Below are 10690 nucleotides of genomic sequence, written 5' to 3'. Positions count from 1 at the left end.
CGCTTTCATGCGCGCACAACCTGCCGTGTTCACAATCAAGTGATTTTCGCAAATTGGTTTGGCAACACAAGAAACCCTGAAAATACAGGATCGGCCGGGAAACATAAAACGGTAAAACGCCCCTCTTTGTTATATATCGTTAAATTGTCATCGTGAAATGCACATAACCCTCCCACTCATTCAACAAGTCACCTTGTTCCTCACAAGTTCCGGTTCACATTGTGCCGATCGGCGCAAAGCGGACCCAGGCCCCCAAACGCACGCTTAGTCCTTCGCTGCCACGTAAGCGCCGTGAAATCGGTACGACACGTTAAACGGCAAGTCCACGTTCGCCAGCCCGCTCATATCCGCTGCGTCATACACACACAATACGCTTCTGCCGCCTGGCATGATCTTCAGGGCCAGCAGCACTCCGTCATCCTCGGCTGACCCGTCGGGTCGCGGCACAAAAATGGGCTCCCCTGCGGGTGGGGTTTCGTCGGGTGGTAGCTATATCTCCCGTCGCCGGAAAAACAGAAGTTCGTCGGAAACAGGAGGAGACCGACGAGGGTACGTACATACAGTGGTGGAAACCCTAAAACCCACCTGGCATGCTTCCCGGTATGCAACACACAATACTGCTCCCTTTTTCCACGTCGTGACGAGCCAGCGCGTTGCCCATATTGGTCGGTCGTATGGCAGCGGTGCCGTACATGTACCTGTACGGCTTCCCCTGGAATCTACAGAGTCCAAGGCAGAAAGGCAGCAAGAGGAATGAATGAATGAATGAATGAATGAAGGGCGACAGACTCATTAATGAACACCAAGCGGGGACTCCACAGTCTACACAATAATACACCAAAATATAACGCCATCACATATAATGCGCCTTATCGCATTAGTTAAGCTGTCACATAAAACCGTTCACATAAAGTTACGGCCAGACAGGTCCATCTCCCCGTCCTTCCGCCTTCTACTCCTTCCATCGGTTTTCCTGCAATCCCCCAGACACCAGAACCAGTACGACACCTGTACAAGGACCCATCGTACAGGTGTAAAACTATGGTACGGAAATGACGTTGCGCAAATCCGCTACCTCACCCTTTCAAGACCTTACCGTGGGTTGATGGCCGGGAACTCGAAAAAATTGCCGTACGCGTCCTCGTCGGTAAGCAGCGGCACGGGAGCCGCCAATGCCGATGGACCCACCGGTCGGCTGGCAGCATCCCGCAGCGGAATGACCAGTCTCCTCAGCCGGCTGGGTGATACGTCTTCAATGTTTAAGTCATGCGGGATGGGTGGGGGGTGGATGGCGAGGGCGAGGGCAGACGGCGAAACACACACACACACACACACATTAAGAATGTAACGTCTGTACGAATGGTGCGTGTGTAACATGGGTTTGATATTTGAAAGGAGTCGGGTTGTGGGAATGATGTGGAATGGGAATGTGGGAGGAGTTAGAGAAACTGGCCCCCCCATACACACAGAAGCGCCCATGTCAAGGTCTTAGAGAAATGTTGCAATTTTCTGCGTAGAAGGGAAGTTGTCAAACATAGCAGGCACATCAATCTTAGTTGGGGTTTAACTGCCGGCGTCTCAAAAGCGCCAACTGCTGGAACGGGGTCGGATGGGCCTTATGAAGTCTCATCCAAGGGCTGCCGCACTACACACGAACCAGCAGCCCCAGCGCCCCGACCACCATCCACCATCCAGCAGCCAACCACCCACCATCGATGCATACATCTCCTACCTTTGCCCGGGAAGGCATTAAGACGATCCAGGGACAGATCGTTAATGATCTCAGGGTCATCGTACACACTAAAATCCACGCAAATTTCGGTTCCGGAGCTGGTTCCAGACGGGCGCTCGAAGGCGTTGCCGAGGTGGAAAGTGAAGAACGGGGGGGCCGTGTGGGTCACCACCTGGAGGCCATCAAGAAATTTACTTTTTCTGAGCGAATTTAGAGTGAATTAAGAAAAACCCGAATCAAAAAAGGAATTAAAAATTGGATTCGATAAACATAAAGCAACAAAATAATTGGAGTACGACTTAAAATAAAATTTACTTCATGGCTTCTAGATTGCTCCAACCTTAAGAAAAGACGTTTTCAAGGGCAGATTTAGAAGCCGAGTGCAAATAAGAGTGCCAAAGTACGGCATAATAAAGACGTCTAGGATTGGGGCATCGCAACACCGTGCATGTACACGGCTTTCCCGTACATATACGACGGGAACGGCCGCGCTCCGAAACCAAGAATATCAAGTCCCGAAACCTCCACCATGCCTGGAAACCATCGAGCACTCCGAAACCACCGAAACCAACCCAACCGACTCACTCCGGAGCCATCCAATGCGATGACGTGGACCCGGCTGCCGGCCTGGGGTCCGTGTCAGGGCGGCACGTGGACGGGGGGGAAGGGGGGGAAGGGGGGGGATTCGGGACAGCGAAAAAATAACAACAAAACAGAGCGCGAAAAAGGGGTGGTGAGTGTGTGGGGGAAAGGAGTGAGATAAGAGGAAGGAAGCGGAAAAGAAAGGATAGCAGAGGACGGGCGGAAAGAGGAGGCGAGCGAGGGCTGGAGGCGGGGTTTCGTGGGGAAGAGCCACGTACATGCACGTCAGTCAGTCAGTCAGTCACCAGACATGACAACACGTGGTGCAGAGAGATACGACGGCACACATACATATGGGCAACACACACACACGTACGTACATACATACATACACACCTATGTTCCTATTGGGGTACTAAACGGCTAGGTGCCCCTGGCCAGCGCCAGGCCCGGATCGATGCATAACAGAAGACATAAACATACATACATACATACACACACACCCGCCAGGCAGCTTGCCCGATCCCACCTCCGGCTTCCAGTCCATGAAGGCGTACGGCCTCTTCGTCCCGATAATTAGTGAGGCCATATTAAAGAATAGCGGGGGCTCCACGACCACGAGGGAGGAGGAGGTGATGGCCATGTCGTGAACCCAGCAGGGGGCCACCGGGTCGCGGTCGCTGTACGGCAGGGAGGGAGGGGGGTAGGGGGTAAGCAGGCGCGGGTGCGGAGGAGAAGAACGTGGGAGCTAGGTAGTTCCAGGGCTTTAAAGGAGGGTTTGGAAAGGAGATTCGGAAAATGAAAATAGAGATGGAAGGGAGCGAAGGGAATGCATAGGACGCATGGGGGGGGATCATGTTTGGGGGGATTTCGGGAATCGGGGGGAATTGGAATTGTTTTGTGGGAAAGCATTTAAGGAATTTAGGGGGATGTTAAAGATGTACAGAACGTAGCAGGAAACAGTGAAGTGGCGGCGAATGCGGTGCAGGATGAGACAGACAGACAGACAGACAGAGACAGGCGCACATACATACAAACATGTATAACCTCGCACCACGACGTTAACCATCTACTATCTACTACAATCACCAAATATCTGCCGTACATTTTCCGTACCCTATGAAAGCAATCCGCGTGCGTCTCAGGGTTACAGGATCCTGCCGATACACGTGGTAACCGCCCAACGGTAAACTGCGAGTAAAGTTGATGATGGAGCCGTCGGGTGCCACCTTGGGGTGGGCTGTCGTCAGGTCACCCGGCAAATCGTCGTCGTACTCCACCTGCCGTACGGTTGCGAGGGTGGCTGGATCCACGATGTAAGCAGCGCTACGACTCTCTGAGGCGGGTCAGATATTTGCACCCCGGCCCCGGAGTCATTGGGGAAGCAGCGCCGGGTGAGAGAGAAACGTGTCTGTGTATGTGTGTATTTGTAGGTATGTAAGTGTGTGCTCGATTTGATCAATAGCTTGTCAACGATTTGATCAACGGCTTGTCATTAATATCGCATTCGATCAACAAACACATGACGTAGCAAACACATCAGGAACATGTTAGTGTAGTATTACGTGCACACAGCAGGAGAAAGCAAGCTAGAGGTGCAAGCATACCGTGTTTCGGATACAGTGTAACAGCACTTGTTACGATGCAAAGTACGTCGTACACCTACGGTATGCCGTACACTCACCGCTAAGCGCCAACAATCTATTTCCTCGAAGCGGGATGAGGTTGACAGATGCGTTGTCAGTGAAGGCCCGGCCCTTGCTCATCTGCGTCGTGAAGGGTGTGCGGGGGAGAGGTAGGGACATACGAAACACGAGCGAGTGGGGGGGAGGGGGGAGAAATACGAAACACGCCACAACTAAACATGCATGCTATGCACGACCTGCACGTGGCGTGCAGGTGTACAGGGGACATCGTGTGGACACCCGCAACTGCTTACCCCCCCCCCGGGAATAGCTACCCACCAGGGCCGTGATATTCTCCAGCACGGCCTGGGCGCGACCCACGGGTCCGTCGGCGGGTACCGGCGTCTGGAACTCGCGGTACTTCATGCGACCCGTTTCCCGGAAGCTCCTGTGTGTGGCCCCGAAGATAACGAGCGAGCCGTGACCCAGATCGCAATAACACACCAGTCGAGGCGTTCCGTTCATAAACCCGATTGAAAGCACTCACCTGTACGCGTCCGTGTCCAGGAAACGCTGGCTGGCAGTCGCACGCCCCGTCAGGCCGTCTAAGTGAATGCGGGTGAGGCAGGCGAAACCGTCAAATAGATGCTCCATGCCACGATAGTCGCCACAGCCGTTGATAACGACGGTTCCACGAAGCCAAGATGGGAGATTGCCTGATACCGGCGCATCAGCTTCTTGAACCTGTCGTACGAATGATGTGTAGTAGAAACGCACGTTTGAACGCGAAATCAAGAAAAAGGCCGAAGGGTGAGATGTTGTTCCTCTTAAGGAATCATGGAGTTGTGTGGACGGTTTGGTAGAGGTGGGCGGGTGGTGTTTTGTGGTGTGTGGGTGGGTGGCAGTGGTGACACAGAATAGGGGACAATGGAGGACATGCACGCAGGTAGACGTGAACAAATATAGGTTGACAAGAGGTCTGGGGGAGTTGGCGAAGGTGTAGAGGATGAAAAACAGACATCGTGGTACCTTTAGTCATCCTTCAAATTTAGGGGCACTCTTCGCTCATCCCGTTGCTCAGCCTCGGTCGAGGAGAAAGCGCACCTGCTCCTCGGCAAGTCCAAACGCTGTCCGCCGCGCCTCCTTGGTGACATAGGCGCTTGTGGAGAATGTTGTGCTTGAAGAAGCAGCTGCTAAAGTTAAGGAAAGTGGCAACCATGGCGACGCAGCTCTGACAGGCGATCTTACAGGCGGTGTGCGGACGGGACAGGATGTTAGCATCGGCGAAGGCCGAGCACGATGCTTCGCCAAAGTAACATGATATTGTTTCATGGCGCGCAACTACAAATAAAATCGAAATGAAATAACCCTGAAATATACACAAAGAGTTTGAATAAAGATATGGAGATATATTGTGTTGTAAATTAGACGATATTCCGGTCAGACCTCTCTTGTAACGCTGCTAAGGCAGCCCTTGGCTTACCGGTCCAACGGTCATCCGTACCAGAGGTACGCCTAAGGATATCTGTAAACCTCCAATACCAATCGGTATTTATCAATATCAAACTATCGTTAGATCAAGAGTCTTCGTAATTTGCTGCGTTAACCGCTGGGCTTTGTTACGTCTGTCGTACTTATGGAATCATGCTTTGGTTCCCTATGGCGGCTGCAAGACGCGTTCTTTAGTTGCTTGTAACAAGAAGTGGTGACCACGCTCCGAGCATAAGTAACTGTATAACGTAAGGCGCAATGCAGCTCGCAAGTTAGGAGTATGGAGATAATCGAAAATCGACTAACTATTACCGCTTCTACACGGTTCGCTGCCCAGACCTGATGGCGTTATATCTTACAATCTCGGAGCAAAAGTTGCCTACTGAATAGAGGTGTTTTTGCAAGCCTGAAAACAGAGCTATTGGCGTTCCTACGGCGTAGACATTGTCCCGCGTCATCTGGGACGACCGTTCCTAGCGAAGGAAAGTTTATACGGCCCCTCAGGCAGTCTAGGAGGTTCTCACGCCTTGATGTGCGTCCGGCTGCCTGAACAAGCTGTCCATATCCCCACTGCCACCCACCCACATAACACTTCCACATACGCACACATGCTGGTGCCGCCTTTCCTTCAGACTGCGGTGTGCACACTACCATTTTCCGTCGTGCACGTTATGCACGGCAAGCCAGTTTCGCCACCGTACGGCAGCAGCTGGGCGTGGTCATTGCGATCACCCTACAATGAACCGCAATGACCGCGGCCAGCTGCTTCGCAAGAAACCCTCGATGATTGCTGTGGAAAAGTGTGAACATGTGTGAATCAAAAACGCAAACTATAAGATTCGGCTCGGGGGCACATATCCATGAGGCACCTGGTCTGGAGTTATGATCATATTGGAAGGAAAATAATGTTGCATATAGGGCATAACAGGTTGTGATAGTGGTTCGTGCGTTTTGCGGCTTGCCCTTTGCGGCTTACGGGAGCCGCCGGGGACTTCGAAGACTTCTGACGGTCATGTCGAGATACGTAGACGTCCCAGAATGCGTGCAAGGTTGTGCACTAGGTACTCCTGTAGGATTTTTAGGATCTTGCGCAGACCACAGGCATGGTGATCCTCTCAACACAATACGTAACCGACTACCTGCATATAGAACTCGTGTGCAGTGCGCGGCCAGGATACCAAAGGCAAGTCCTTCTGCAAACGGACGCAGTGGTGTTACAACAACTTTTACGCGAGGGCCCTTGAAAACTTAAGTTACGGACAAGTTAAACTTCGACGTCGCAAGCTCGACACGCAAGCAACATTGCCAGCAGTTACGGCCAGGAGGTCAACCAAACATACTTGTACACATTGAGGTGATTCCAGGGATTCCGCTTTAGTTTGGGCACTCTTACGTTGCCGAGCGGGGGCTTCGGCAAGAAACGCATACTAGACCCACCTGCTAGGAATGGAATAGCCACAATGCGCGGCACAATGCTTTGTGCTCCTCAAAGTGCTTTCGCTGGCATTCCTGGTTACAGTACCATGCACTGTTGCAGGCCCCGCAGCGCAGCAGCTTGCCCGGTGCAACCTTGCAGCAGGCCGCACAAGATACCCCTGCATCAACCACATGTCGTGGATCCATACTTATACATGTCATGTTTTTCTTTGTCCACGTCCTGTTTCCACAAGGATTGCCTGTCAAGTGGACCTTCAACCTTCCCACAAATATCAGGGTGCATCATAACTTAATCGCACTTCCATATGATCGCCGAAAAAACGCTGCATGTATAGATCCATTTAGACCAGCTCAAGGTTTCGGAGCACAGGCTGAAAAACTGTCAACAACTATCAACTTCAGAAAGGCCATAACTGAAGCCTAAGCGCTCGTCCACCGTACACAGCCAACGTAGATGGGCGCACACCACCAACGAGGGCAGCATCTAGAGTATGAACCACTGTTCCCCTTCCTGTGCCGCCCGCTTCACCGCCGACAACGAAGGGCCAAGTACGGTGTGAAGTACGGGTAATTTACCGGTTCCCAGGATTTGCATAAACGCTGGAGTTATAATTCGCTGAATAATCAATGGGTGGGTGGGTGGGCTAATCGAAAGCAAGGAATCCAAATGATTTGCGCAAGCTGTTGCGTAATGCTCGGGTTCGCGTTTTCAGCCGCGGCTATGACGATCTCGCCAAGCTGGGACCCAAGGGTCTGCCATGCGCCGCCTTTGTGCATGGGCCATCTTTAACCTTTGCAGCACCTACAACCTGCTGATTCGAAAGAATCCTTAGAATGTAGCGATGTATTGCGGGAGTTCTTGGGAGATTTGCCGGTCAACGGTTATGGCTCACTTATCACCAGATTCTCATCCGGCAGGGTCATGCTGAGCCGGATGCTGTGGCCCTAAAGTAGAACAAATTGTTGGCGCCGAGTCGCTATCTGCGATGGACTGCCGCCAACACCCCGGTTCTCATTCCCGTCGTGACCCTGCTGCGCGACTTAAAGGGTGTTCTGCCTGCCGTGAAGCCCTTGCATGCACGGCCATGAGTGCGGGATTATCCGCGGATTCCGGATAGATTATCCGCGCGTGATCCCCTACACATCCGGATTTCTTTCGGGGCTTTCCCCGCCCTCAACCTGGTGCTGCTTGCCGAGTTGCTGCAAGCTGCCAGATGTAGATTGCGAAGGTAGACACAGGAGCCTCCAGGAAATTTGCTTGCCTGGAGATCTAGAGAAAGTCTACCAATGCCGTTGCCTGCCCTTTCAGCACCCCCTCTCTGTATCTCCCACTTGCTGTACTTGCAACCCCCCTGTGACCACTATCTCTTCCGAATGGGCCTCGCCCGATAGCGATCAGGAGGGAAGCTAGGCGCACCGCGACTGGGGGGGGAATGACGATGCCTCTCCGGGTGGGAGAAGCGGTGCGCCTACACACCGACTGTCTCCGAACGATGGCAAGATTGGGCCTGATCCTGGCCAAATAAACGCCTCAAATCTCTATCAAGCACCTTAAGTCTCTGTAATAAAAACATACCTTCCACACTTCCTCTCCCACCAAATGCAACCTTCGTCCCACTTTGGACCCGTACAACCTTAGCAACCACCTTCACCGTATCCAGTACTTCTGAAAATACCAGAGCGTTCACACTTCGTTGTGAAAACTTGTAAGGTAGTATGCTATTATCGTCTCCCCTATCGACTCCCTAACGCTTATCCGTCTGGCTTTAAGGGTTGAGAGCCCTGGTAGCGCACTTCTCCCTTTAAATTCAAGGACTACTAGAATGGGGAGGCGGAAAAAGAAGCATACAGCTTTTGTGGTTGGCGAGTCGCAGGAGTTCCCTGCAATGGCAGAGCAGGTTCGTCCCGTTGAGGACCTCTCAGCTCAAGCTTCGCAAATGCTAACGCTCACATTTGACACTCTTGAACCCTAAGTCCCAAGGGGAAATCCAATCGTCCATCCTTGAATACCTCAAAAGACTACACTATAACTCAACGGGATACTGGTTGTCCATCCACCTTTTTCACTGTTGAACTTCCACTTGCGCAACGAACCCTCTCCTCGCTCCTCCCTATCGCCACCTGCTCCTCATAATTAGGGGTTCGAAACCGCCTATGTGCAAATAGGCGGCGTGCGGATCACCAATCACGGCCTCAGCCGGTCCCACGGCGCTCGCGGCAAGTCGCCGCATCAGAAACCGTGGCGGTCTCTGTCCCAACATCAACCGCGGCTGCGGGCCCCCCGGCGCGCTGATGCAGACAGCGACGGTGACGACGACGGTGATGGCGGCGACGGCTGCAGCAGCGACGTGCTGGAAGAGGATTTGCAGGACTACCTGGAAAATGTACTGGGCGCCGCCGATATCGGCAGTAGCAAGCGGAGCGGCGCCGGTAGCAAGGCTTGTAGCAGTAGCGCAGGGCGCAGGCGTCCCGCCGCTGTCCCCGTCGCCGCCGCCACCTCCGCCCACGGGCCAGGTCGGCACCCCCCCTGGAGTTTGGGCTTTCCCGTCGGTGGTCCGAGAGACTTTGAGGAATCCTCCGCAGCGGAGTTCCGAGTGCCGGTACGGCATATGCAATCCTGTCGTACGTCCTTCTTTCCATGTACGGCAACAAGGCCGTACATCATTCATTGCTTGCTCGTTTGGTTCGCATTGCATTTGATCTATTGGTTCCAAGGCGTGTTCGACGGCTGGCTCATAGCTAAGGCTTGATGTGACCCGTGGGTCAAAGTTCCCGTGGGTCAAAGTTCCCATGGGCCAATGGGCGCTTTTTCGCTCCAAAGCTTCTAGCACCACATCCATTTGCACTGAACTTTAGTTTGGAATTACAGTTCGCATTCAAGTCGTTTTCTTGCCCACCCCGCCTACCCGCCACCCTGGTCCATTTTGCTGTGTCATCCTCCAATCCGTTTTTTCTGGATCCAGCTGCAGTTTTTGCCGTGCGAACCCTAGGTGTAGGAGATTATGAGACAAGTATGTATATAAATATATATATTTATATATACTAGTACTAGTAGTATATATTATTATTATACTAGGGTTTGGCACCACTGGTAAGGCGCGACCATTGCCCCCGGGAGATCCCGGGATCGATACCCCTTAGGGTCAAAAGTCCTTCCGATGGTGGAAGGCATTGCGCCCCTAGTTGATGGACGGTGGTGACCTGGGATAAAGTTAACCTGCGAGCCGACCAGGAATGGAGTTGCGCCGCTGTCGACCCGGCAGATTCCGTTGGATGCTGGTGGTGGGTGCGGAACCTGAGCGATCCACTGAGAAGTTGACTAGGGTGACTGGATGAGGGTGCCCCGAAATACCGGGGAAGGCAGGGTTTCGCAGGGTAGCTGCCACGGGCGAAGATACACCCCCCTGTTTCACACATCATATACTACTACTATATATAGTATATATAAGTATATATAAGTATATATATACACATATATATACATATATATATACACATATATACACACATATATACACACACACATATATATATGTATTAGGACACGCAAACCGCAAGTCATGCCATGCGTGCTGTGCCATGTGCCATGTGCAGGTGGGTTTAGGCCGACGGCGAGCTCTTGCTGGGATACATGCAGGCGGCAGTGATGGTGATGACGGCGACGAGGATGGTGGCGCGGAGGAGGAGGAGGAGGGGGAAGGGGAGGGGGACAAAGTGGTCAGGAGGGCTGTGGAAGGACTGGACAACGGAGAGGATGAGCTGAGAGGGGAGGAGGAGGAAGATGAGGACGAAGGAGGAGAAGAAGAAGAAGAAGAAGAAGAAG

General features: G+C 52.7%; 2 protein-coding genes across 2 annotated transcripts; one reads left to right on the top strand and one right to left on the bottom strand.

The window, feature by feature from the left end:
* Positions 1-264: 264 nt before the first annotated feature.
* Positions 265-5437, bottom strand: VOLCADRAFT_108622 (uncharacterized protein; the record flags this gene model as incomplete). The annotated part of the gene is made up of 12 exons (XM_002959407.1): positions 5423-5437; positions 5044-5182; positions 4487-4683; positions 4279-4387; positions 3999-4080; positions 3431-3650; positions 2844-2994; positions 2318-2359; positions 1733-1904; positions 1097-1250; positions 586-719; positions 265-461 (listed from the first exon to the last, which is right to left on the bottom strand). The coding sequence occupies exons 3-12, from the start codon at positions 4591-4593 to the stop codon at positions 265-267; spliced, it is 1368 nt and encodes a 455-aa protein (XP_002959453.1). The 5' UTR covers positions 4594-4683; positions 5044-5182; positions 5423-5437.
* A 3253-nt stretch (positions 5438-8690) lies between these two features.
* Positions 8691-10584, top strand: VOLCADRAFT_100914 (uncharacterized protein; the record flags this gene model as incomplete). The annotated part of the gene is made up of 4 exons (XM_002959408.1): positions 8691-8765; positions 9006-9297; positions 9382-9467; positions 10462-10584. Coding segments are annotated over 4 exons (576 nt in total), but the record flags the coding sequence as incomplete, so codon positions are not given.
* Positions 10585-10690: the final 106 nt, after the last annotated feature.

This window comes from Volvox carteri (genome assembly GCF_000143455.1).
Source record: "Volvox carteri f. nagariensis unplaced genomic scaffold VOLCAscaffold_228, whole genome shotgun sequence".
NCBI classification, from domain to species: Eukaryota; Viridiplantae; Chlorophyta; class Chlorophyceae; order Chlamydomonadales; family Volvocaceae; genus Volvox; species Volvox carteri.
The sequence above is the reverse complement of the archived record's forward strand: the minus strand, read 5'-3'. Positions and strand labels throughout refer to the sequence as shown.